At 53.3% G+C, this 27,891-nt stretch overlaps 2 protein-coding genes across 2 annotated transcripts in view; one reads left to right on the forward strand and one right to left on the reverse strand.

Annotated features, from left to right (window-relative positions):
* DYNC2I2 (dynein 2 intermediate chain 2) lies at nt 1-27,356 on the forward strand. The gene is made up of 9 exons (XM_075560689.1): nt 1-179; nt 15,944-16,192; nt 24,700-24,809; nt 25,166-25,323; nt 25,672-25,781; nt 26,146-26,313; nt 26,389-26,621; nt 26,747-26,904; nt 27,043-27,356. The coding sequence occupies exons 1-9, from the start codon at nt 6-8 to the stop codon at nt 27,279-27,281; spliced, it is 1,599 nt and encodes a 532-aa protein (XP_075416804.1). The 5' UTR covers nt 1-5; the 3' UTR covers nt 27,282-27,356.
* Nucleotides 27,352-27,891, reverse strand: part of SPTAN1 (spectrin alpha, non-erythrocytic 1) — a 61,153-nt gene continuing 60,613 nt past the window's right edge. The window contains exon 55 of the mRNA XM_075560688.1: nt 27,352-27,775. Within this exon, the coding sequence (XP_075416803.1) occupies nt 27,650-27,775 (126 nt within the window). The 3' untranslated portion in view covers nt 27,352-27,649. The remainder of the gene's footprint in view (nt 27,776-27,891) is intronic.

Genomic DNA, 27,891 nt, shown 5'->3' on the forward strand with positions numbered 1-27,891 from the left:
TCTCCATGGCAACCACTGGCGGCTTAGCGTCGCGGGGGGCGCGAGCTGAGGCGATGGCGGCGGCTGTCGCTGAGAGCAGCGAGGGGCCCGGGCGGCCCGGGCCGCTGCAGGACCAGACGGCGGGCGTGGTGTCGGTGCCGTCCCAGTGGAGGGGCGCTCAGGGCGTCCGCGGGGAGACGGTGAGGGCGCGAGCCTGGCGGCGGGGTGCGGCGCGGGCGGGAGGGCTGGGGGTGCCCTCCATCGGTTCTGCTGTCCCACCGGTTCCCTTTCTTCGTGTCGTTCGAGCTAGGCCCGAACCCTTGGCATCCGTTGCGCGTCTTTCGACGACAACTCAGTTTGCTGTCGTTTTGCCTTAAACCTTCCGGGACAGTATGCCTTGGCGGAACTTGCGCGAACTGTAGTGTTTAGGCCTTTCAAACGACTTAAAATAGAGTATGGACCAAACGCCCTCTGAACGGCTACCTGAACTGATTTTCCAGGTGTTATTGAGGCCCAAACACGGACCCGGTGCGCCCCGCTGGGCGCCGGGCTCCCTCCCCGGTGAGGGCGTGTCGCCCGGGAGCGCGCTCCGTGGGCGCCGTGCTGTCAGCCGGGCAGCGTGCCCGCCTTCCCCAGAGCTCACCGGGGCGTCGAGTAACTTGTGCAGTAAGTACGGTAGGAGGTGGACACCTGCGGATCCAAGAAAACGATGAGCGCGCGGGAGGTCTGCCTGAGCTGGGGTCTGGGAGGTGGGCTTGCAGGATGGCCAAAGGTGGATCGCACGGAGCGCGATCTTTGGACACCTGCGCCGGAGTATGTCAGGCCCAGCGGACTGTCCACTTGGGATGAAATCTGTGGGTCAGGCCGAGCCAGTGACCAGTGCGAAGCGCCTGGAGCACGTGTGCTGCTTTTGAAGGGCCAAGAGTGACCACAGATGAGGTCGGAGGAGGTCTCATTTGGCTTTTCCTCGAGTGGGAAATGAACAGTGCTGGACACCGCACCCCTGTTACGGAAGAGGGAATTGAGGGGTCACTTGCCGCGTGGGCAGTGGAACCCACAGAAAGCTCCCACGTGAAGTCTGGTGAGGTCCGGTTTCTTCAGTCAGGCCAAATCGCAAGGTCGCTGGCCAGAATTTGCTCTGACCTCGAATCATTGGTCCTCAAGTGTCCATTCTGCATCAAACGGTTCCCATCCGAAGCAGAGGAGCTGTCAGGGGAAGCCAGCCCCTAACACATCATCCTTGGTCCAGTAGGCGCAATTGTACAGCGATAATAAGTAAAGATCATAGTAAAGTTATAGAGAGCATGAGAGATAGAAGAGAAATATTGAAATAAATGGAGTCAGTCACAATTCATGGTAGCGTGCTCACCTCAGCCCCACTTGGTGGTCCACGTGGAGGGAGAGAGAGAGAGATCTTTAATGCTCACCCAGGCTTTTATCTTCTCTGGGGACATGCAAGCCCCCAAATTACAGGTGAGGACATATGTCACATGAAGGGGTTGTGCTATAGGTAATACAGTAATGAGAGGGGAATGCACGCAATAGAGGAGGGATTGGGGGTATACATGTGACAAGATGAGCGGATCCTAGAGTCAGGATGGCAGCCTAACCTTGGTCATCCTTGGATGGGTTTGACCTCTCTGGGGTCTCCTACAAGGAAACAGACAACTACTATCCTTTTCAGAAGGGAGTGGTACCCTACTTGTGGGTTAAACAGTGGTGTCTGCCTCCTCTAGATGGCTGATAGCTCTTAGGGAGAATAACCCCTGACCTACATCTTATGACCTCCAAATGTATAGTCATTCGCAAGCAGCTAAGTTTGGCATATATTTGGGGGAGACAGCTTGGGAAAAATCCTTTTGTTTCCCACAAGGAGCCCAGGTGCTGTAGTGGTTAAGTGCCCAGCTGCTCTCTGATAAGTCAGTAGTTCGACCCCAAGAGCTGTAGGGTGAGGGGAGCTGGGGCGGGCTACTTCTGTAAGCCCGTGGGTCAGGTCGCTGTCCAGAGTTGCGGTGAGTTGGAATCCACTCAGTGCCCTTGGACAGTGGCGATGGCTTTGTTTTTAGTTAGTTGCTCAAAGGCCAAGGCAGTAGGCAGTTAGGTTAAGTCTGCCCATCCTTAGGACTGGTCAGTGAATAATTCACATATACTGGTATAAAAAATATGCAAAAATAGTTCCTGCTGGCTGAAGAGAATGATTTTAGAAGGACTTGGAGAACTGCTGGTCTCAGCCTAGCTCTTTCTGTTTGTTTGTTTGCTGCTGCTGTTGCAGGCAGAGATTGAAGCTTCTTAGAATCCTTTTTTTTTTTTTGGTAAATAGGTAGGCACACCTCATTTTATCCATATTTGTTTTTTTAACCAAAGGAGGATCTGTGGCAACCCTGTGGCTGAGCATGTCTCATGGTGCCATTTTCCAGAATCTTTGGTTCTTCTCACAATATTTCAGGCCGTTTTCATATTGCACACTTAATAGATTACAGCATAAACGTAACCTCGATATGCACTCCCAAACCCACGGCCATCGAATAGACACTGACTCTATAGGACTGGAGAGAACTGCCCCTGTGGGATTCCCAGACTATTCGGGTTGAAAGCCCCATTTTCCTTCCACTTAATATGTACGTGGAAGCCACAAAGGGCAGTCTGTTCACTTTGTCTCGAGGGTCTGGAGCCAAACCTCCCGCACTACGGGGGTCTGCCTGCAGGGGGAGACCTGTGAAAGTGGAGGCTCGCTGGGAGGGCTGGGTTCTTCCAGGTCTCTAGGGTTTTCTACCACAGCCCACTTTTCTTTCTTTTTAATTTTGGGGCCTTGTACAATTCTTATCACAATCCATACATGCATCCATTGTGTTAAGCACATGTACATTTGTTGCAGTCATCATTCTCAAAACATTTGCCTTCTACTTGAGCCCTTAATATCGGCTGCTCATTTTCCCCCTCTCTCCCCACACCCCCTACCTCATGAACTCTTCATAATTCATAAATTATTATTTTGTCATATGTTACACTGTCTGACGTCTCCCCTTGCCCTCTTCTCTGCTGTCCCTCCCCCAGGGAGGAGGCTATACATAGATTCTTTTTTTAAAAAATATTTTATTAGGGGCTCATACAACTCTTATCACAATCCATGCATATACATACATCAATTGTATAAAGCACATCTGTACATTTTTTTTTAATTTTAACAATTTATTAGGGGCTCATACAATTCTTATCACAGTTCATACATATACATACATCAATTGTATAAAGCACATCCATACATTCCCTGCCCCAATCATTCTCAAGGCATTTGCTCTCCACTTAAGCGCCTTGCATCAGGTCCTCTTTTTTTTTTCCCCTCCCTCCCCTTTCCCCCCTCCCTCATGTCATCTGTACATTCTTTACCCTAATAATTTTCCTTTCTTTTCTTTTCTTTTTTTACATTTTATTAGGGGCTCATACAACTCTTGTCACAATCCACACATATGCATACATCAATTGTATAAAACACATCCCTACATTCTTTGCCCTAATCACTCTCAAAGCATTTGCTCTCCACTTAAGCCCTCTGCATCAGGTCCTCTTTTTTTTTCCCCTCCCTCACCGCTCCCCACTCCCTCATGAGCCCTTGATAATCCACAGATTGTTATTTTGTCATATCTTGCCCTATCCAGAGTCTCCCTTCCCCCACTTCTCTGCAGTCCATCTCCCAGGGAGGAGATCTCATGTGGAGGAGGTCACACGTAGATTCTTGTAATTAGTTTCCCAAACTGCCCACTTTTTTATGGCTTGTCCCGTGAAAAGTCATTTTCGTTGTCCGTCTTGTCTCCGACAGGTTTCTGCCTTGTCCAGGTGATGGCTTTCATAGGTTTTAACTTCCAGGGGTCTTCAGACCTGAGGCTAACTAACCCTTGGGTTATGAAGGAAGGTTCTCTTGAATCTAGCCCCTCCAGTCCTGCTGACGGAGGGTCAGGTTCCTAGATAAGTTTTAACACCGCAGGAGCATGAGAAAAGTGGTAATTTGTCTTTCCCAAATGAACTTTATTTTGTTTCATTCATTTTTTAAATTAAAAGTACGTTATTGTCTTTTAAATTAATTTAAAAAATAATAAAGGTAATTTATGTAAAAAAATTAGGGAAATAAACAAACCAGATAAGCATAGCAGTGCAAATGAAAATCACCCTCAATCTCATTTATTCACTGTTTCGTATCTGTCCAATCTGTCTTGATTTTTTTCAGCTTTTCTTTTTTTTTTTCCTTTTTAAAAATTTTTTATTTTAACAATTTATTGGGGCTCATACAATTCTTTTCACAGTTCATACATATACATACATCAATTGTATAAAGCACATCTGTACAGTCTTTGCCCTAATCATTTTTTTCTCTTTTCTTCTTTTACATTTTATTAGGGACTCATACAACTCTTACCACAATCCATACATATACATACATCAATTGTATAAAGCACATCCATACATTCCCTGCCCCAATCATTCTCAAGGCATTTGCTCTCCACTTAAGCCCCTTGCATCAGGTCCTCTTTTTTTTTCCCCCTCCCTCCCCATTCCCCCCTCCCTCATATGCCCTTGGTAATTTATACATCGTTATTTTGTCATATCTTGCCCTATCCGGGGTCTCCCTTCCCCCCTTCTCTACTGTCCCTCTCCCAGGGAAGAGGTCACATGTGGATCCTTGTAATCAGTTTCCCCTTTCCAACCCACTCACCCTCCACTCTCCCAGCATCGCCCCTCACACCCTTGGTCCTGAAGGTATCATCCACCCTGGATTCTCTGTACCTCCAGCCCTCAAATGTACCAGTGTACAGCCTCTGCCCTATCCAGCCCTGCAAGGTAGAATTCGGATCATGGTAGTTGGGGGGAGGAAGCATCCAGGATCTGGGGGAAAGCTGTGTTCTTCATCGATACTACCTCACACCCTAATTAACCCATCTCCTCTCCTAAACCCCTCTATGAGGGGATCTCCATTGGCCGACACTTGGGCCTTGGGTCTCCACTCTGCACTTCCCCCTTCATTTAATATGATATATATACATATATACATATATATATACATATACACATATATACACATACATACACACACATATCTTTTTTTTTTTTTGCATGATGCCTTATACCTGGTCCCTTGGGCACCTCGTGATCGCACTGGCCGGTGTGCTTCTTCCATGTGGGCTTATTTGCTTCTGAGCTAGATGGCCGCTTGTTCACCTTCAAGCCTTTAAGACCCCAGACACTATCTCTTTGGATAGCCGGGCACCATCAGCTTTCTTCACCACATTTGCTTATGCACCCATTTGTCTTCAGCGATCCTATCATGGAGGTGTGCAGTCAATGATATGATTTTTTGTTCTTTGATGCCTGGTAACTGATCCCTTTGGGACCACTCGATCACACAGGCTGGTGTGTTCTTCCATGTGGACTTTGTTGCTTCTGAACTAGATGGCCGCTTGTTTATCTTCAAGCCTTTAAGACCCCAGTCACTATCTCTTTTGATAGCCGGGCACCATCAGCTTTATTCACCACATTTACTTGTTCACCCACTTTGGCTCCAGCCATTGTGTCGGGAGAGTGAGCATCATAGAGTTCCAATTTAATAAAAGAAGGTATTCATGTATTGAGGGAGTGTTTGAGTAGAGGCCCAAGGTCCTTCCGCCACCTTAATACTTGACCTATAAATATAGACACATAGATCTATTTCCCCATCCTCCTATATATATTTGCATGTACATGTCTTTGTCTAGACCTCCATGAATGCCCTTTGACTCCTAGCTCTTTCCTCCATCTCCCTTGACTTTCCTCCTGCCCTACTACCATGCTCCATCGCCACCTGGGCTAGAGTATATCTCTTCTCTAAGCAACCTCACCCTTGATCATTTCCCACCAAGCCTGCCACTCCCCCTTCTCTACCATTTGGGGTCCCATGTTTTTCCCTTGTCCCTGGGTTTGTTAACACCACTTCCTTAGCCCCCCTACCCCCCCACCCCAAGTCCCCCCGGAACTGTCGGTCCCGTTGTTTTTCCTCCAGATAGTTCATCCAGCCTGTCCTATTCAGACAGACCTGTGGAGTCACTAACATGCACAAAAACTAGACAGAGGAAAACAAAGCAACAGTATACAACCAGACAACAAAACAACCAAAACAAACCACTGACAAAGAACAGAACAAAACAGTTCACAAGAGAAAAGCTTGTAGTTAGTTCAGGGATCGTTTGCTGGCCCTTAGGAGCGTTTTCCAGTCCAGTCTGTTGGGGCACCACGCCCTGGCCCCAAAGTCCACTTTCAGCATTCCCTGGGGACCTTGCCACTCCATTCCCTTGCTGTTCCGCTGCACTCCCCCAGTGATTTGCCTCGGTGTGGTGGGATCAGGTCAGGTGCAATTCCCACACTGTGTCTCCGGTGCTGTCCCCTGTATCGCCCTTAGTCACTGAGGGGCATCATGTCTCATAGTAGGGCCAGCCATGTTGTTCTCTCTGTGGACTGGCTGCTCTACTCAGGAACATCATCATCACGGCCTGGTGGGCCAGGGTGTGCTCCACTCTCTCCTCCTGCCCCTTCATCTGCTCCCGTGTGCTCTGATCAAATATGTCCATCTCCCAGAGCTGCAGAGTCAATGTCGTCCTTTGGAACAAATTCTTTTTGGGGGAGGGGCAGGAATCCACTTAATTTATGGTGCTGGGGCCAGCCTCCCAGACCTCTCCACCGGTTCCCTCCTCCACGCTGGGATATTGCATTCACACCTTGCGACACTGGGCTGAAGTCTGGTCCCACTTTCCCTGTGGATTTTTTCAGCTTTTCAAATAAATATTTGTATTGCCACGTGCTCACTTGTTTGTTTTTTTTCACTAGATCCCCTTACTCTATTGAAAAAAACAAAAAGGGCGTCACATTATGCATAACACGATAAACCTAAACCCAAACTCATTACCATTGAGTCAATTCTCCTACTGATCCCATAGCACAGGGTAGAAAGAACTGCTCCTGTGCGTTTCCGAGCCCGTAGCTCTTTTTTTTTTTTGGTGGTGGTGGTGGTGGTGGTGGTGGTGGTGAGCCCGTAGCTCTTTACTGGAATGGAAAGCCTCCTCTTTCTCCCGTGGAGTGGCTGGTGGTTTTGAACCTAAGTTGACCTAAGTTTTCTTGTCATTTCCTGATTAGTTCACAAAGAGACAAGGAGTCAGAGACTGGAGCTGCGGTGGCATGATAGGCTGTGCACTGAGGTGCGAACCGTAAGGCCATTAGTTTGAACTCGCCATCTGCTCTGCAGGAGAAAGATGAGGCTGATTATTCCTGTAAAGATTTAAAGTCTTGGATGCCCAAAAGGGCAGTTCTTGTCATGAGTCAGAATCAACTCAAAGGCAGTGAGTTTGGGTTTTTATGGGTTTTCTTGCTGTGGATCTGGCCTTGAGCCAGCTGCCAAGGACTCATGTACAGTGGGTCTTCTAATAACTTAAAGCCGGAGTCACCGAGATTACTGATTTAAAAACAGCTGTTGGAAAGCCCAGTGCTGGGCAGGTGGAAGGGCTTCTGGGCCCAGCTCCCTATGATAGGGCTCCTAATCCTCCTTCCCCTCCCCCTGCCACTCACCTCTCACCCTACCAGTGAATGCTCAGGATAGTTGAAAAGGTCCTGGGTGCCACCTCCAGGGATCCTGCCATCAGTGATGTATGGTCAGACCCTCAGAGCCAGTGTTGGATTGCTGACTGCCAAGGTGTTGGTTCAAATCCACAGAGAGCTGGTCTCAGAAATCCTATGGGACAATTCTACTCTGCCCTTCAGGGTCCCTGTGGTGGTGGGTGGTGGGCTGGCTCCTTAGGTGACTCACGAGGAGCCAAGTTCAGAATCACTACCTTGATACTTTTGTTTCCAGCAGAGAGTGGCTTCTAGAGCAGGAATTCAGGGTGCAATCTTGACATTCAGGGCCAGCTCCCCAGGACTGTTAGCTCCCTGAGGGCAGGCGGGGCTCTTAGGTATTTTGGAAGGCACCAGGAAGTACTGCATTGAAGTGGTTTGGCGCCCTTTCCTCCCATGTGCGTCTGTAGAATGTCTCCCCTTATGCTTTGAATCAAGCCTGGGTGCTGGACTCCCAGGGGAGGCTGTCCCTTCAGGGTTCCCCACCACTGGCATCTCCCTGGCCACAGGGGGTTCTGCAGGATAGGGCACCCCCTGCTGGAGCCTGTGTGTCTTCAACCCGCCTCCACGCCTGGGCTTTCAGCTTGGCGCTGAGACCACGTGTTAGCCAAGTTTGTGTCTTCACTTTGTCTCGAGGCTCAGGGGCATGAGTGAAAAGACACCGCCCCACTGGCAGGAGTCACAGCACCAAGGCGGCTGTGGGGTAGCGCCCGCTTCACTGGGTTGCCTTTCGGCTCCAGGTTGTCATTGGAGCTGCTGGGTGCTGCCCTCCTGTGCTCAGGAGGCAAGTTCAAGTGTACAGCAGCGGGCTGTCCCTTGCTGCATACTCAGGGAGAATCCACAAACCCAGTCAGCTCTGCCTGGTCCCGGACAGGACATGCCCATCCCACTGGCTGCTCAAAATTCGCAGCGCACGCTGGCTCTGTGTGGGCATCCTCACTCAGGTGTTCTGTGTTGCTAAATTGCTGCTCTGCTTGGTTGGATGGAGGGCTGGGGATGTAGACAGGACTTGGGAGGGAAGGGGGTGAAGGAGACGTGAAGATAAAGGGAGGGTCCTGGGAAGGAGGACCCAGGGTGCCTGAGTGGAAGGAGCCAGCTAATGGGCCACCCCACACGGTCTCGAGGTGTCCCTTGGGTGGACTTCCCTGCCACAGCATTTCTCAGCCCGGCCCCACTCTGGGTGGAATCCTGTCCATAGAGCGGGGCTGGCAGGTGCTCAAGGTGGGCAGTCACAGGTGGGTAGTGATGTGAGTATTGCTTATAGCATGCTAGGCATGTGACTGAGAGGCCTCATTAGAGATGGGGGGGCCCTGGGCCTGAAACCCAAAGCAAAGCCCTTGTGGTTACATCTGTTCTGAGCCCTCTTGACTCTGGGGGCAGAGAGGTGAGTAGGCCCCAGGGCGTCCTTGGTGGGAATCTTTCTGGAAGTGGTGGAACAGGGTTTCCTAGGCACTGCGGAGTAGATGCAAACTGCCAGCTCTGTCACAGCTAGTGGTCGGGTGCAAAGGAACCCTCGTGGCAGAGCGCTATGAGCAGAAGATTGGTAGTTTGAACGACCAGCTGAGCCACAGTGGAGAGAGTAGGCAGTTGGCTCCTGCAAAGGTCTACAGCCTGGCCCTGCGGGCCAGTTCTGTCCTGGCCTCTAGGGTCCCTGTGAGTTAGGCTCACCTGTCAGCAACAAGGTTAGTGGAGCCCAAACTGTACCACCCACTACTTCCTCTCAGGGCTGAGAGAGCATTCCACATTCAAATGAGGGACAGGCCTCCATCCTGAGCTCTCACCTGGAGCTGCAGCATCACCTGGAGCTTGTTAGCTGAGCAAGCTCAGGTCCCACTCAGACCTGCTGGGTCAGCCCCTGTGTGGTGGAGATGGGGCAGCATTGCTGTGGAAGCAGGGGTCCCAGAGGGGCTAGCTCCGAGTAAGTGATGCCTGTGGTTGCTACCACAGGGCGCTGAGCAGCAGACTCGGCATGCAGCTGTGTTCATCCTAGATGCCCCCACCGCCGGCCTTAAAGGGCTGTCTCAGCCTCACAACTGACAGGTTCAGAAGAAGAGGCATTATGACATCGTTTGTAGACAAGCAAATCCAGACTGCGTTTTTAATGGGAAGGTGATGCCTGTCTTTATAAGACCATGGCATTTGCCCACTTCAAAGTAGCACCTCATGAATGAGCTTCTCTGGGTGGAGAGTGTCTGACAGAACCCCTCGTAGTTAAAAAGGAGACACTAGAGTTGCCTGTCACCTGTGAGACTGAAGGCAAGGAAGAGCCCAGGCCTCTCCTCTTGGCCCTTGGACCAGTGCTGGGTTGAGTGGGGCCTGCCCTGAGCCGCCAGGCCATTTGCTGTGTGACAGAGGTGCTTGCAATGGCCAGCCCTTCCAGCAGGGAGGCCTTGCTGGGGGGTTGTTTGGGAGACTGGGTGCCCAGATTACTTGTTGGCCACCTTCAACACTTGGGCAGCAAGGGACAGAAACCAGTGGGAGACACTTAGGTGTCTCAAGGACCTCCGTGCAGGAGGGTGACTGGTCCTGAGCAAGGGACCAGAAGGCTTGAGGGGCTGGCTTCCCTCCCATTTCCACTCTGCTCATCCTCTAGAGTCCCTTGTAGGCAGATCCTTCATGTGGAGCTTGGCTTAACCTTCCTCTGCTCCCAGGTTCATGTGTTTCCAGGTGCACAAATGGTCAGACTCACTTGGTGAAAGTCTCCATTCTGAATTTCCCCAAGCACCTGAATTAGTGGCCCCTTCTCCAGGTCGTGGTCCCTGTCTGGGTACAGTAGGCCTCAGTATTACATGTCTGCTGGGCCAGTTTATGGCTTGGAGAAGAAGGTTCTGGAGAAGGGGGCCATCTGGGGTGGACAGAGTCTCCTGAAGGTGGTATACCTCCCCTTGTTGGGCCCCAGCATCCTTGCCAGTAAGCTGCAAGAGTTAGAAAACCCCTACCTGTCTGGTTTCTCCACATTCGGGCTCTTTTAGAGCAGGAGAACTGGGTTTTAGGCCATAAGCCTCCATCCTCAACCCCATCCCCACCCCAACCTCGGACCCTAGGCTTCCCCAGGCTCTCCACTCCCCTAGTCCACCCCCCACCCCCGACTCTGATGGCTGGTTTCAGGCCCAAGTGTAAGGAGCCTGAAGAGCCCCTTTGAGGAGCTTCTCTCTGGTTTCCCTCAGCCAGCCTCCCAGGGTGCTCATGTCAAACCTGGGTCCCAGGCCCCCAGCTCCTCCCTCAACCCCGCCCAGCTCCGAGTCCCATTGGGTCAGAGCCCCCAAAGTGAGGGCTGGTTGACCCTAGGATCCTTCCTGGCTCCTCCTTCAGGTGAGGCTCACCTGTGTCCCAGCCACAGACTGCCTGACCTGGCTGGAGGGGCAGGCCCTTCCACTCGGTGGGCCCAGCCAAAGGCGGAATCCCAGGCCGCTGTTTCTTTCTCCTTGACTGATACTGAAACTTACCTCTGGCGCTGTCATCCCCTGGTGTTGTCGTGGATTCAGTCGTGCTGCCAGCAGCAGGCTGGCACTGGACCTCCCAGCTGCTCCGAGGGGGCTGGCAACGCTGCCCACCCCCAGGAAGACCCCACAGGGCAGTTCTTCTCAGGCCTACCGGGTCACTAGGCGCTGGGACCCGCTTGATGGCAGTAGGATTTGTCTGAATAAGGAGGCAGTCGTGGTGGCACCATGATTACGTATTGGGCTGCTAACCGCAAGGTCGGCAGCTGGAAAACACCAGCTGCTCCTCAGGAGAAAGACGAGGCTGTCCTCTCCCGTAGAGAGTGACCACCTGGGAAACCCACAGGGGCAGTTCAACTCTGTCCCACAGGGCCACGATGAGTCAGCATCGACTCGATGGCAGGGAGGTGAGTGGAAAGGCATCGTAACAAAAATACCTGAAAGAGCATGAAATGGGTTAGGCTTGCTGGTCAGATAGAGTCTGGTGGACTCCCCATACGTTGACCCTTCGACTGTGACTCAGTGATCAGCCGGAAAGACAGACAGGAGAGCAGTAACCCTCGTGAGGCAGCACACCTGAGAAAGACGTGCTGCTTGTGGTCACGGGGCAGCATGGCCCTGACAATGCTCAGAAGGGGCACGTGGAGGTGGGAAGTGGGGGCAGCGGGGGGAAGTGGGGGATGGGATGAACAGCGGTACATCTAAGGGTCTGCAGTGGATGGTGTGGAACACAGTGTCCATGAATTCCTGGAGGCCGAATCGCTGATCTGCTCTGTAATCTTATACCCTGTTCACAGGAGAGTAACGGGAAGGGGCCCATGGAGCACTTGCTCATCCACGGATATTTTCGCCTGTGGTTCTGGTTTCGCATTAATTTTTACATTCGGCAGGTTTCTGCTGGAATCATTGTCCTGTGTTTGCAGGATGGAAGTGTTTGGAAGAGGATGCTGACTCACTTGGGGCCGTGAGCAAGAACTGGAGCCCGACTGCCTGGGTTCAGGGCCACTGTGATTGGACTCCACTGTGTTACCTTGACTGCCTTATTAACTTCTCTGTGCCTCGGTGCCCACGTTTGTCCTGTGAAGAAAGGACTGACATCATGAGGGGGTTGTGTGGAGGAGAAGGAGGATTCGGGTAAGGCTCCGAGGACAGTGGCTGTTTACGTGACCACCCGGTGGCCACTGTTCTCATTGTGACTTGCAGCAAGCCTGTGAGTTTTTCCAGCTTGGCTCAGCATCTGCACAATCTGGTCCCCATGTCCATGCATTGATTCAGCAAACGTTTATGGGGCCTTCTGTGTGCACACTCCCCTGAGGGCCTCCTGCAGGCCTGTGGCTTCAAGGCCCCCCTCTGAGTGATGCCTTCCCAGAGCCTCCAGGGCCTGCCGGGTGGCCTCTTGGGAAGATTTGACACCTCCATGACTATGTCCACAAGCCCAAACCAGACCCATTGACCTAGAGTTGATTCTGATTATGAGCGGCCCCACCTCAGCTTTCCCAGGAGGTACATCTTTATGGGAGCAGATAGCCTCATCTTTCTCCGGAGGAGCGGCAGGCAGGCTTGAACCTGTGGTTAGTAGTGCTGAGGAGGTGCCTCAGTCTCAGCATGGACTCGTGAGTGTAGCTGCCTCTCTCTCTCTCTCTCTGTTTCCCTGCCTCCCTCCCTTCCTCTCTTCCTTCCTTCCTACCTGTCTCAGACCTCCAATCCATCATATCCTTTCAATACTCTCTTCAAAATACCTGAAGCCACCTGTGTCTCCCCAGCTCTGCTGCCTCCATCTCTGTCACTGCCACTGTCACTCTCACCTGGGCTTCAAGCTGCCTCCCTCCCGGGGGCTCTGCCCTCCTAGGATGGCCAGAGCTGATTCCGCAGCATTCTTTGTGTTGCCTGTGTAACACCTTCCTGTAGGGTGTGCTGGAGGAAGTGCCAGCTCTGCACCTTGGCTCTCAGGTTTCTGCATTTCTGTGTGACTGGGCATCACCTGTGAGCCGCAGACAAGGAAGGAGCACGTGGGCCTCTGTGCTGGAGGCTGTGGGGACTGGCTAGCAGAGTTAGTGTGGGAGGAGGTCAGCTGCTTACAGACATCTTTACTGAAGGCAGTTCTGCCAGACTGCTGTCTTGCCCCAACACAGGGGTGGGTCTGCTCCCTGCTGCTGGGGGCAATGGATTATTTCTCCCTGAGGCTTATGACCATTAGCTTGGTTCCTGTAGGTGGAGTTCACACCCTACAGATAATGGTCTCTATCAATTGAGCCAGGGAACAAGCCAAACCGGCTCTGTGACATCCAAAGTTAGGCTGCCATCCTGGATCTAGGATCTGCCCATCCTGCCACATGTATACCCCCAATCCCTCCTCTTCCTTTTGCATGGGTACCTCTAGACCACCCCCTCTCACTGCTGTGTAACATAGTGCAACCCCTTCCTGTAAAGTATGTCTTCCTGTAATTAGGGGACTTGCATATCACCAGAGAATATAAAAGCCTGGGCTAGCATTAAAGATTCTCTCTCTCTCCACGTGGACCACCAAGTGGGGCTGAGGTGAGCATGCTACTATGAACTGTCTGACTCCATTTATTTCAATATTTCTGTTCTATCATGCTCTCTATAACTTTACTATCATCTTTACTTATTATCTCTGTACAATTGTGTCTACCGGACCTGTGATGTGTTAGGGATGGATTCCCTTGGCAAGTTAGAGGGGTGCTAGAAGGTGAAGATGGGTGCAGAGTATACCCTGGTCTGCAGTGACCTGCCCCTGGGAGGGGCCAACCACCTCAGGCATGCCAGGAGATGGCCAGACTGGCCCCAGCCCCTTGCCTTCATCCCCAGCCCCACCCCTAATGGCCTGAGTGGTGGGGGTGGGAGTAGGGGGGGGAAGTCAGCCAGTCCAGAGACTTCTGGCCTGTGAGTGCCCATGCGGACCGTGAGGAGGGTCACACTTGTCAACAACCATGCTCATGGGAACAGCCCCTAGCCAGAGCCCTCTCCTGGGAAAGCTCAGAGATCCTTCCAGGAAAGGGCAGGTCTGCACCCAGGTGAGAGGAGCAGGGGGAAAAGGAGGTGGAGACAAAGGACAGGGTGGAGGGGGATGGACTGAGCCAGGAGAAGCTGTGGTGTCTCGGGGTTTGTAGTGACCAGCTCAGGGTCTTCCCATGGTCTGCCTCTTAGGGTGGCATGCTTCCTGTGGCGCTGCTTTTCCCAAAGAAGACAGACCCTCACAGCACACACCCGTATGCGAGTCAGTCCTGGCTCACAGCGACCCCATGCACCACCACAGAATGGATGCTGGCCCTGGGCGTCCTCGCTGTTGAAGCCCGGTATGGAAGCCAGGGTGTCAGTCCACTGTGTCTCCCTGGGCCTCTGCTTTACCAAGTGGGATGTCCTGCCCCAGGGTCTCCCTGGGCAACAGAACTAACGTATGTGGGACTGTGTCTTGACATCCCCACTTCCAAGGGCCACTCGCTGCACTGCTTCCAGGACAGATGGGTGTGTTCTTTAGGCAGTCCACGGTATGTTCACTCTTCTTCACCTGCTCCGCCGCTCAGATGCATCAGCCCTTTGGTCTTCCTGATCACTGTCCAACTTGCACATGCATGCGAGGCTCCCGAAGATGCCATGGTTTGGGCCAGGCACGTCTTTGCCAGGTCTCTCTCATTGATGATTTTGAGTTCTGTCCCACATTGTTCTTCCATTCTGTCCTCCCCACTACCCTCAAGTTGATTCTGAGTCTTGGGCTCCCGAGGGCATCACTCCTTATAGGAACTGATAAGCCTTATCTTTACCCCACAGGGCGTGAACCCTGGACCTTGTGGTTAGCAGCCTGAAGCCTACCTGACAGCCCCAGGGCTCTCCCCACTCAATTTCAGATCTTTTTAATTAAGGTGGTCCTTTTTAGAGGGGCTGAGGGTGGTAGCTGGCACCATCTAGTGTGTCTGGTCTTAGGGTGGTGGAGACTAATGTTCTCAGGGTCCCTTTAGTTAGTTAATTGTTTCCCAGTGTCTTGATGTCCATCCTTGGCCACCTCTGGGTGAGAGGAGATGGCTGCTGGCAACCTTTCAAGACCCCAGCTGCCGGTCACCAAATCAGCATGTGGAACATGGATCTGGTAGACCTGTCATGTCATGAACCTTAGTGTCCCCTGAGACTTGGTCCTGATCTCTCGGACCCAGAGGTTAGTTCCCTCGAGGGTTTGCTGTGTCTGAGGAGTTTTGTAACCGTGCCCCCCACCCCATACGTCATCACCTTCATAGATTTGCAGCCAAAGTAGATACCCATATGCACACAAATACCGTTTGTCAAATTGTTATGCATTCAGGCTGTGCGCTCCTCTCCTCCCACCACTTCGCCCTGCGTGTCTGTCCGTCCGTCCCACGGTTGCAGGGTTGGGGGAAGAGCAGTGCTTGCCTCTGTTGGGTAGGGAAGATCGGATGGTGGGAAAATTAAAAAATGGATGGCGGGACGCTTGTACAACCTGCTCATGGGAACCTGGTGAAGGCCACTGAGTGGTCCGTGTGAGAAGGCTGGAGGGGTGTGTATTTGTGCGTGTTGTCCCACCATGAAAGAGGAACCTGTCTGCTTGCCCCCAGTTTGGCCTGAAGCCCCAGGACCAGCTTTTGCTTGGCTGTTTGGTTCCTGTGACTCAGGGAGGGACCCACAGTATTTGGGGTGGATAGCATGAGCTCATGCCCCACCCCACTGGAACACAGAAGGGTGGAGGAATGTGGGGGTCGCTCGAGCCCCCGAGCATGGTCTCTCCTGAGGAAGTAAAAGGGCCCCTGGGGGGGCAGACAGATGAGCCCCAGTCCTTTGGCCTGAGGCGAGGCTACAGCCAGGTGGGTGCTGCTGCCAGTGCACTGGGCTCTTGGTGACTGCCATGTGTCTCCATCTCCCTCCAGAGAAGCTGCCAGACGGCCAGCATTGCCACTGCTGAGGTGTCCACCCAGGTCTGGAAGCGTGCTGATGCCGAGGTGCAGACCGAGCCACCGGGCCCGGTTGCCGTTCTGCCTGCGTGCCAGCTGGACAACCCAAAGCTGGCGGCCTTCCTTCGGAGGGTGGAGGGCATGGTCATCCGAGAGCTGGACAAGAACAGGCAGAGCCACGCGTTTGATGGCTTTGAGGTGAACTGGACGGAACCGCAGCAGACGGTGAGCAATGAGGTGGTGGAGACATAGGGAGCTCCCGTGGTCGGCTCAGGCAGCAAACCTCTACCCCCCTTTGTTTGCAACAGGTTCAGCTTGACAGATCATTCACACCCCACACATCTCAGTAGTTCAGAAGCCACCATCAGTTTCACCACATTGGCTCTTCCCGATAACCCCCTCTGCTGCACCCCCATAGGAAATTATTAATCCAGTTGCTGTCACTATAGATTTATCTAGCTCGCATTTCTTATACAGAAAAACATGCAAAATCCAAACAAAAACAGACAAAAAACCCAACAATGATAGAATAGATATAGAAAAACCTCACTTGAAAAGAAGGCAGAAAATATTAAAAGCTGGGACATTGGATACATTAGATCAAAAGTGAGATCAGAGGGCAAGGTATCCCACTTTAACCTACTACAATCTCAGTGATCCACCCTACAGTGCACTGTCGATAACACGGCTGTCCCCCTCCCTGGCTCTCGGTCAGATGGGATTCACTGGAAGGCTTCATCCACACGGAGGACCCTGCAAGTGGGTTTGGGTTTTTCTTGTCATCCACAGCCTCCTTCAAACTGTCTTCCAAGTTTAAGCTATAATACCGTTCCCTCCTCTGGATTTGGATTTTATTATTTACAGTCTTTGAATCACTCAGGTTGGTGTGCTTCGTCTGTGTGGAACTTGGCTGACGTCTCTCTTAGATGACTGCTTGTTTTAAGGCCCAGGTGCTATTCTTGGCCTTTACCTCTTTTAACTCCTCCTCCTTGACCCAAATCACATCACTGAAAGTGCGTTTTTGCAAGGTTTTCTAAGAAGTCATTCAACCTTTGAAATAGTTCTTGCACAATGGTTGGATGTATGGATTGTGATGACACTTGTACGAGCCCCCAATAAAATGATTTTTAAAAATAGGTCTTGTTGCACAGATGAAAGACACAACTTTCTTCTAGTTCTTTTTAAAAATTAAAAAAAAATTATTTATTTTCCCCCTCTAGTTCTTGAATGCTTCCTCCCCCCACTATCATGACCTCAATTCTACCTTTCAGATCAAGCTAGACCAGAGCATGTACACGGGTACAGATAAGAGCTGGAAACATAGGGAATCCAGGGCAGATAAACCCAGGAGGGGAAGGAGGAGGTGGGGGGAGAAAGGGGAAACCGATCACAATGATCTATATATAATCCCCTTCCAGGGGGATGGACCACAGAAAAATGGGTGAAGGGAGACATTGGCCAATATAAAACATGAAAAAATAAAAATTTATAAATTATCAAGAGTTCCTGAGGGAGGGAGGGTGGGGGAGGGAGGGGAGAAATGAGTTTGATACCAAGGGCTCAAGTAGAAAGAAAATATTTTGAGAATGATGATGGCAACAGATATACAAATGTGCTTGACACAATGGATGGATGGAGTATGATAAGAGTTGTATGAGCCCTGAATAAAATGATTAAAAAATAGAATAAAACAGGTCTCGTTATTGCCCTCACTTCATAGTTGAGGAGTTAAAGGCCCAGAGCTGGAAGTAACTTTTCCAGAATGAAACCTAGCTAATGAGTGATGGTGGTATCTAGTGGGTTACACAGTCAGCAGGTCAGACCACCAGTGCTCCATAGCAGAAAGATGAGGCTGTCTGTCCCCTAGAGCAGCGGTTCTCAACCTGTGGGTCGCGACCCCGGGGGGGGGGGGTTGAACGACCCTTTCATTGGGGTCACCCAATTCATAACAGTAGCAAAATGGCAGTGATGAAGTAGCAACGAAAATAATTTTATGGTTGGGGGTCAGTTACCACCACCTAGGACACGAGAAACCGTATGAAAGGGTCGCGGCATGAGGAAGGTTGAGAACCACTGATCTAGAGATTTACAGCCTTGGAGACCCACTGGGCCACTTCTAGGGTGTCCCACAGGGTCGCCGTGAGTTGGCGCGGGCTTGGTTTGAGTCTGGTGGCCCTGTGGGTCATGTGCCAAGGCAGCGGTTCAAACCCACCGGAGGTTCCGCAGGAGAGAGATGAGGCTGTCTGCTCCGTGGACACTTAGTCTCGGAAACCCCACATTGGGTTGCTGAGGATTGGAATTCACTTGGTGAGTGGGTTTGGAGCGAGTGGCAGGGCCAGGATTTGAACCTAGGCTGTTTGGATCTGGACTTCATTCCCTCAGTCACTCTGCTGCCCCTGTCCCCACCCCGTGCCGTGCAGGCGGCTGCCCCTCACACCAGCCTGTGGTGGGGCACGGTGGGGATTGGAATCCTGGTCGCCTGCTTTCTCTGCTGAGGCACAGGTCAGAGTCGGGCAGGTGCAGGGCAGGGGATTCCTTAATATGGCCTCGGTGGGAAATTGTCACTTTCACGTGACCTTTTGAGCCCCCTCAGATAGTCTTTGTAACTCCCATGGAATGATTGGGTGGGCGCTTGTGGAATAACTCAGAAACTGCTCCATTCTGACTCGGTAGGGACGGTGGTGCCGGCCCTTCGGGTCTCCAGGCTGTGAATCGTACTGGGAGCAGAGGGGTGTGTCTTCTCCTGCGGACTGAAGACCACACGGCATCACGTCGTAGGCGAGGTCCGGGTGCCTTCGAGCGGCGCCGGACTCCGAGGACCCTGTGTGCCCTCTGCCACGGGGCAGCCTTTCCCCACTGCCCCTCCGCGGTCGCAGTCCGCAGTCTGCATTCTTTTGAGCCTCTGTCCTCTGCGTGGTGTGGTGGTGCTGACGTCGCCCTCGGGGCTGGGGGTTGCTGTTCTGCCGTCTGGTAGGTGACCCACCTCCCTTTCCTGGGAACCATCAGCAAATGCAGCTTTCTCCAGATGAAACTCTTTTTGGGGGATCATTTTATTGAGGGCTTTTACAGTTCTGATTCCAATCACACATCAATTGCATCAGGCAGATTTGCACATAATGTTGCCGTCATTCTTTTCTAGACGGCTACTTTCTATTGAGTTACTTTCTGGGACCCTGATAGGTTATAATTTATTGTTATTTTCATATCTCACGCCGACCACTGTCTCTTCCCCTGTGGTTTCTGTTGTTCTCCCCCCTGGAGGTGCTTCTTTTTTTTTTAATTACCATTTTATTGCGAGCTCTTACAGATGGTGTAACTTTCCATAGTTTGGTCACGTCAGGCAGTGTTGTAACTTGTTACCAGCAAAACCTGCGCTTGATTTTCTACATAAGAGGTTTCCATACCATATTTGTCCCTTTGTGATGGCCTGATTGCCAGTCTTCTAGACTCGCCCGTCATCAGCTCTTAGCGCCAGTGGTACTCCACTGCGTGTCTGCCCCACGTGCTGTGTCCCGTCCATGTGTTGGTGGCACCGGCGGTGGTTTGCTTCATGTACCTTTTGTAACCCGGTGGGTGCCCATTTCCCTCACTGAGAAGCTCCGTGGGCATGACTGTTGACCCGGGTTCTGTTTGGTGGGTGCATTGACTGATGGAGCCTAGCAGAGACGGTGGGGAGAAGAGGAGAGGGCTGTGGGGGCGATGGTTGCCGTGGGAATTGGTAGGAAGGTTGGAAAGAGGAGAGAGATTTGGCCTTGGCCTCTGAAGAATCAGCCTGGGGCTGTGGATCTTGATTCTTTGTCAAGTTAGAGGACACCCTTACAATGGTCCTCTGGGGGGCCCTCAGCCTTTGCAACCCCCCAGCCCCACTGTGCACCCCACCCTAGGTGCCCAGGCTGTCGAGCACTGGGAGCTTGGGAGGTCACTTGTTGGTTAGCTTCCATCACGATGGCTCCGAGTTAGGACAAAGCGTTACCTGACCCCTGTCCTCTCCATCTTCATGCCGGAGGTTTGCTGAAACCCATCCCTGCAGCCGCGGTGTCCATCTGTCTGTCCAGCTCACTGAGAGCGTCTCTTGTTGTTGCAGCCCTGGGCCGTCAGCAACCACGATGCCCCTTTCCAGTGATGTGGCTTTCCTGGTGACACGGCTCACTCAGGGCGAGTGAGGTCTTGTCCTCCTGCTTGGGTTCACTCACAGCTGGCTGCCTCGTCTAGCCCATGGCGTCCCCTCCACCTTGGCCAGTACTGTGGTCTGAGTATGCCCAGTCCTTCTGCCTTCCCTCCTCATTGTCCTACCCGGCCGCACAGGGGAGAGTCCAAGGCCAGGGTTAGGGGCACCTTTGTCCTCTGCAGCAGCTGTGCCCACTGAGGGGTGAGGTCATCATGTATAGACAACATTCTACTCCCTTCCTCTCCCTGTGCCCCAGTCCCGGAGCCAGCGACGCATTGCACTTGTTGGCAAAGTTAATTGACTGAGAGAAACCGGCCACAAATGCTTGCTCTGACAAACAGTTGTCAGGTGCCACCCAAAGCCTGGGGTCGTTGTGCCGGTTCCAGCAGGGCACAAGGACGAGGGTTTCGGGCGCACTGTGCTGTGCACAGGGCATTTGGTGGTGGCCACTGTCCCTAGACCTCTTCCATCTGCTGTGGATTCACCTCCACTGTGGTCACCTCCTCCTCCCTTGTAGCTTTGCTGTCTTTGATTACAAAGGTAAAACATGCTCGTGACAATCTAAGCATTTGCACAGGTAACACTTGGATCCTGAAGGCTAACACTCCGGTTTCAGTTTTGTGAAGTGGTGTGCAGAACGCGGTCTCTGGGAGAAGGCGCAGGACTGGCCTGAGATGGGTGCTGACCGCCAGCTGGCCAAAGTGAAGAGCACTGACGGATGAAGATCAAAACCCAAGGTTTCAAACTGGACCACACCTCAGCCCCCAGGCAACAACACTCCTCCCAGCTGGCATTGCCCACGATGCAGTGTTGTCTCAGAGGGAGAAGAGAGCAAAGCGTTCAAGGACTCTTACTCCCAGAGTGCATGATGGACACCTGTGGGCGTGGCCACTGACACATGATCTGATGCAGCGGTTGGATCTGCTGCAGAAAGACCTCTCGCGAGTGTTGAAAAGCAAAGATGTCACCGTGGGTACCCCTGATCCAAGTCATGATGTGTGTGCTTGTGTGTCTGCATGCGCAATGGTGTTCTTATTCACTCCTGTGCATGCGATAATTGGACAGCGGACAGGGAAGACTTTGCTGTTGGCAAAGGAACGCGTTGCCGGGAGACCAGAAGGACTTGGGTTGGAACTACGTCCTCCTTAGAAGGGAGGATGGCACGCCTCGGAACGGTACCCAAGAAGGACTCCAATGTGGGCAAGGAGAGGCTCCGAGACAGTGGAAAAGGCTCCAGGAGCACCTGCCTTGGCGGCTTTACCCCCTCACCCAGACATCACCGTGATGGTGTGGGCAGCGCTGGGCCTGGAGGGTTCCGTTCTGTGTGCACAGGGTCACAGTGAGCTATGCCCAAGTTCGTGCGTGTGTGCAGGTCAGGACTGTGTGTGCTGTGGTCGTTAGAGATGTTGGACACGGAAGTGGGCCAGACTGGGCCCTTGTCAAATTGAGACTGCTTTTCCAGTTCTGCAGCTGCCCCATGCCCCGTGCACAACATGCCATCCTCTCCTAGGACCCCGGATGTTGGACATTTCAGACCTGTGTCCCTCCTGCTGCTGTGGTGTCAGCTCTGACCCCTCCCCACACCATTGGTGCTACTGTGGTGTCTTTACCAGGGCCGAGGTGTCACTCCTAATGAAAAGGTCTAATTTTCAAATAGCAACACGACTGAAGACTTCGCAATTAGAAGGAAGAGAGCCCCTTGTGGTGGAGGTGGGGGGTGGAGCACCCGACTGTCCTTTGGCAGCCTCACCTCCTCCCTGGTCTCCACTTGGACCTTACAGAGCGGGGGTCATGGTGGAGCCTCCTCTTCCTAGAAATGAGCGTTCCCAGTTTCATTCCAGACCCGCCCGTGCCCATGTTCGGGAACCCCATGGTCTCCTTCCTTCCCTTTGTGCCCAGGCCCGGCTTTCACAGAAGCCCTCTGACTGCACCGAGTCTTGGCAAACACACAGCTTGCTGGGGTGAAGACCTAGAGACCCCTTTCCAAAATCCCCCATCCCTTTGCAGTCTTTATTTTTAAATCATTTTATTGGGAGCTCGTTGAACTCTTATCACCATCCATCCATCCATCCATCCATCCATCCATCCATCCATCCATCCATCCATCCATTGTATCAAGCACATTTGTACATTTGTTGCCATCATCATTCTCAAACCATTTGCTTTCTGTTTGAGCCCTTGGTATCAGCTCCTCATATTTTCCCCTCCCTCCTTCACAAACCCTTGATAATTTATAAATTATGATTTTTTTCATGTCTTACACTGATGTCTGCTTTCACCCACTTTTATGTTGTCTGTCCCCTAAGGAAGGGGTTATATGTAGATCATTGTGATTGGTTCTCCCTTTCTCCCCCAACCTTCCGCTTAGCCTCCTGGTGTGGCTACTCTCAATATTCGTCCTGAGGGCTTTATCAGCCCTGGATTCCCTGTGTTTCCAGTTCCTATCTGTACCAGTGTGCATCCTCTGGTCTAGCTGGATTTGTAGGGCAGAATTGGGATCATGATAGTGTGTGTGGGGGAAGCATTAAAGAACTAGAGGAAAGTTGTATGTTTCATCATTGTTATACTGCACCCTGACTGGCTCATCTCCTCCCCACAATCCTCTGTAAGGGGATGTCCACTTGTCTACAGATGGGCTTTAGATCTCCACTCTGCATTCCCTCTCATTCACAATGATATGACTTTTTGTTCTTTGATGCCTGATACCTGATCCTATTGACACCTGGTGATCACACAGGCTGGTGTGCTTCTTCCATGTGGGTTTCATTGCTTCTGAGCTAGATAGCTGCTTGTTTACCTTTAAGCCTTTAAAACCCCAGATGCTATATCTTTTGATAGCTGCGCACCTTCAGCTTTCTTCACCACATTTGCTTATACACCTGCTTTGTCTTCAGCGATTGTGTCGGGAAGGTGAGCATCGTGGAATGCCAGTTTAATAGAACTAAGTATTCTTGTATTGAGGGAGTAAGTACTTGAGTGGAAGCCCAATGTCCATCTGCTACCTAAATACTTAACATGTAAATATATGCACATAGATCTATTTCCCTCTCATTATATAAAATATATTTACATATGTATGTGCATATGTTTATACCTCTGTAAATGTGCTTGGCCTCAAAGTTCTTTCCTCTATTTCCTTTTACTTTCTTCTTATCCCAATACCAAGTTTGGCTTCGCTCAGGTTTCAGTAATTCCTCTCGGTTACATTGTCCTTGATCAAGCCCTACCAGGTATCCTGCTTCCTCCTCACCATTGATTTTAGATCACTTGTTCCCTTGTCACTGGGTTTGTTAGCATTCACTTCCTTTCTCCTGCCGTCCCCTCTCCTGTGTCCCCCTGGAACCATAGGTCCCATTGTTTTCTCCTCCGGTTTGTCTATCCTGCCTATTTTATCAAAAGAGAGACTTGCAGAGACAATAAGCACAAAAACAAGGAGGAGGAAAACACAACAACATCATCAACAACCACAACCACAACAACAACAAAAAAGCCTCTAAGTAGTTCAAGGTTTGTTTGCTGACCTTTAGGAGTGCTTTCCTGTCGAGTCTGAGGGGTTGCCACGCGTGACCCCACAGTATATTTTTGGTATTCCCTGGGGACTGCATTGTGTTGCTCCCCATGCTGCTGCAGGTCCTCTCGCATGCCCAAGCCCAGTTAGTCACAAAGGGCAAGCAGCCGAGTGTTGCCAGGCCCTGTGGGCCACCGTCTCCCTCCCGTATAACTTGTCGGGAAAGAATAGCTTTCTTAAAGTACAGGTCACACATTTCTGGTGTACAACTCAGGGGCTTTGGGTTGCTTCACAGAGTGGTGCAAGCACATCGCTACAAGCAATTCTGGAGAATTTCTATCAGCCGCAAAGTAGCCCATCTGTCCCCATGTCCATCCCCGACCCCCGCCCTGGCCTCCTCCTTGACAACCTGTTTGTAGTCAGTGTCTTGTGGGCTGTGGCCTGTTTGCACTGGCAGCTTCCACTGGGCATAGTGTCCCCACATGGGCGCTGCTCATGCCCGCCCACCCCCCGTGGTGCAGTGCTGGGGTGAGCATACAGCACAGGCTCCTGTGTGGGCTCCATCCCGCCTCTCTTGGGTAGGACCCCCTCGTCGAATAGATTCTCCTCCAAAGTGAGGGCATGATTTCTGCTCTCCCAGCAGTGGAGGGGCCCGTGGGGGCAGTCCCACTCTGTGCACGTGGGGTCTCAGGAGTCAGAACTGGCTCACTGGAATGCCTGTTTTCTTCTGGGATGAGGGCCTGAGCTGGCAGCTCTCAAGGGAGATTGGACCAGGGCTGTAAATCGTCCCTAAAACGAAAGGCAGCACCAGTCCCTCGTGTGGCCGGCACTGTAGACTGTGTGTAGGACGGATGGAGAATGGGTCTGGCTCTGGTGTGGAGCTTGCGGTCTGCTCCGGCCTTGGGGCCCTGCTTTCTGACTTTGTGGAAGAGCTCTGCTGGGGAGACGACGGGATGAAGGCACCTCTTTGCTCTGTGCTGTCCAGGGCTGTGTACCTTTGGTAGGAGCTCACAGAGCCCTGCTTGGAACTTAAAGTTGGGGGGGCCCGTCTCACAGGTGTCCTGCCTGCACACCCTGGGTTACCCCCCAGCCCAAGGGCAGGGTCTCCATGTGACCAGCGTCTCCTGGAACTCCACCGGCTCTGTGGTGGCCTGCGCCTATGGTCGGTGAGTAGCCGCGGGGCAGAGAGCTGGGCAGCGGGAGCCTCTAAGACCATACACCCTATTTGGCCTGTCTCCCTGTCTGCCCAGGAAAGGGCTGGCCCAGAGACGTTGGCCATTTCTGCAGGTGCCTCTTCTTTCTCTAGGGGGTCTGGGTAGAGTTGCGAGTGTAGCCACTGGGCCTCACTTTCCTGTCTCCCTCCTTAATACATGGAGTCCCTGCCCCACCCTTAGTGGCGGGTGGAGAGTGGCAGATATGTCCTTGGGGTGCCATGGAAGAGCCTGCACCCCTTTGACCCCAAGTCTAGAATCTGGGCTACTCTATCAGAGGGGCGCGCCAGCTGAGGTGGGTCCCTGCACAGACTGGACGATGGGGACTGGAGCACGCTGAAGTCCTTTGTGTGCACCTGGAACCTGGACCGCCGGAGCCTGAACCCCCGGCAGCCGGCCGCTGTGGTCGAGGTGCCCAGTGCTGTCATGTGTGTGGCCTTCCACCCCTCACAGCCGGCCCTCATCGCAGGTGAGCTTCCCAGACCCTCGGCAGGGAGGCAGAGGGAACCTGGCTGTCCCATCCTGGCACCTGGACAGGCCAGGACCAAAGGCTGGAGGAAGTCGGGGGTCCTTTGGGGTGGTGCATGGTGGGCTACGGCTCCTTTGGGGAAGGGCCTCTGGGCTGCTGGAGGGGGGTGGGTGGAGGAGGGGTATCTGGCTGTAGGATGGACGGCAGCCTGTCGGGAAAGGTTTCAGGGGTGGGCCGAGAGGTCAGCTGTTGGAGAATTGGCTGCATGCCTTGCCTCAGTGGGGGCGCAGGGGCTGGCTGGCAAGTCAGCAGTGCACAGGGGTGTGGGTCTGTGCTTGGTCGCCACAGGCGGGCTGTACAGCGGCGAGGTGCTCGTGTGGGACCTGAGCCGGCCCGAGGACTCCCTGCTGTGGCGCACGGGCCTGACCGATGACACGCACGTGGACCCTGTGTACCAGGTCAGAGCGCTGCGGGCCTGCTGGGCCCTCCATGCGGAGCAGGGCAGGCACTACCAAGCATAGCTGGTGCTCCTAGACCACCCGGGAGCCACAGCTACAGCTGCCTTTGGCATTCTGCAAGCCACCTCCCCACCCAGTGACAGGTGCCAGCCCCATGGCCTGGTGGCCCTCATAGGCCCTGCTCAGGAGCCCCAGGGAGTGCCTGTCCTAGCCCGTGCTGGGATTCTCAAGTCCCATGTCCGCCCCCAGGGTGAGGCTGAGCACCTGGCTTCTGGGGCAGCCATCTGGCTTGCAGGGCTATGGAGGAGGAGGGATGGGACCAGTGCCCCTTCCTTGATCGTGTCCTGCCACCCTGTCTTCCCAGGTGGACTGGCTGCCCGGGTCTCAGCACGGCCACCGTTTCCAGCTGCTGAGCGCGTCCACCGACGGGAAGGTGCTGCTCTGGCGGGGGGTGGGCGTGGGCCTGCTGCAGCTCGCAGAGGGCTTCGCCCTGGCCGCGCAGCAGCTCCCGCGCAACACCAAGCTCAAGAAGGTGCGGAGAGCCTGGGGCGGGAGGCTGCCACACGCCAGCCGTGACTGGCTCTGACCCAGCCCCGCTCCTCCACAGCCTACCCGGGGAGAGACCGAGGTGGGCATCACGGCCTTGGCCTTCTCCAACTTTGACCCCTGCCTGTTTGTTCTGGGCACGGAGGGCGGCTTCCCGCTCAAGTGTTCACTGGCCGCAGAGGAGGAGGCCCTCACGCGAAGGCCCAGCTCTGTGCCCCTGCGGGCCCCGGCACAGTTTACCTTCTCCCCCCACGGCGGGCCCGTCTACTCGGTCAGCTGCTCCCCCTTCCACAGGTGAGCCATCTCCCAGCCCTCCGTGACTTTGGAGCCTTGGGGGGAGAGGCCCCCCCCCAGGCTTGGGGGCCAGAGTGGCTTCCCAGAGCTGGCGCAGCCTTCCCTCTGCCCTGCGTCCCTCCCAGGAACCTCTTCCTGAGTGCCAGCACTGACGGCCACGTCCACCTGTACTCCATGCTGCAAGCCCAGCCCCTGACCTCGCTGCAGCTCTCCCAAAAGTACCTGTTTGCTGCCCGCTGGTCCCCTGTGCGGCCCTTGGTGTTTGCAGCTGCTTCTGGGGAAGGTAGGGGACACCTGGTCTGGGGAGGCTTCCCTGGGAGGAGACCGCTATACCGTGGGCCTCTGAGGGCGCCTTATCAGTCACAGGTGTACGTAGTTTTCAAGGACCCGCCGCCCTCTCACCCCATGGCTCTCCCCGAAGGTGATGTGCAGCTCTTTGACCTCCAGAGGAGCTCCCAGAAACCCACCGTCTTGATCAAGCAAACCCCAGATGAAAGCCCTGTGTACTGTCTGGAATTCAACAGCCAACAGACTCAGCTGCTCGCTGCCGGGGACGCCAAGGGCACTGTGAAGATCTGGCAGCTGAGCTCGGAGTTCACGAGCCAAGGGCCGCGAGAAACAGAGGACTTGGAACAGCTGCTAACTGAGGGGGCCACCTGAGGGGCCCCAAGTCCACAGGCAAGTGGTGTGAGGCTGTACGGGCGTGGCGTCAATGAAGAAAAAGCAAAGCTTTTAGGGGGAGTGTTGAGGAGTCCTTTATTTGGGGTTTACATGAAAACAAGATGGGGGGTGGGAGGGGGACGAGGGTGCTCTGAAGCCGGAATGAGGGCAGCTGGTTTCAGGGCGATTCTGATTGGACCGGAAGCATTTTTATCGAAGCACCATCGACTAAGTCTTACCCCAAGCTAAGCAGGCTGAAGAGGACAGTGAAAGGAACACTGTCTGCAATAGTTTGCTAAGAGCACAGGACTGAACTGACATGCAGCAGGGCGACGACAAGCAGCGTGGGGCCGGCCAGGCGCTGAGGCTCAATTCACAAAGAGCGAGCGGGTGAACTCGATGTAGTCGAAGGCCGTGGGGAGCTCGCGGCCCTTGCCATCCACGTAGGGCTTCATGTGGGAGACGCAGTAGTCGGCTTGTTCCCTTGTCAGGTTCTGGAGGGAGCCAAAGATGACAGTGGTCAGCGGCCAGCACAGGGAGGGCCTGGCTGACCTCAACTACTGCTGAATCAGAGGGAGAGCCGCCGTGCCTCTAGATGACTGCCTCCAGC

The sequence above is a fragment of the Tenrec ecaudatus genome, chromosome 10 (genome assembly GCF_050624435.1).
Source record: "Tenrec ecaudatus isolate mTenEca1 chromosome 10, mTenEca1.hap1, whole genome shotgun sequence".
Classification (NCBI taxonomy): domain Eukaryota; kingdom Metazoa; phylum Chordata; class Mammalia; order Afrosoricida; family Tenrecidae; genus Tenrec; species Tenrec ecaudatus.

Coding starts and splice junctions, on each gene's coding strand:
- DYNC2I2 (XM_075560689.1), top strand. CDS start 6: ATGGCAACCACTGGCGGCTTAGCGTCGCGGGGGGCGCGAGCTGAGGCG. Junction 25,324..25,671: donor ACAGCCGGCCCTCATCGCAG/GTGAGCTTCCCA, acceptor TGGTCGCCACAG/GCGGGCTGTACAGCGGCGAG. Junction 26,314..26,388: donor GCAACACCAAGCTCAAGAAG/GTGCGGAGAGCC, acceptor GCTCCTCCACAG/CCTACCCGGGGAGAGACCGA.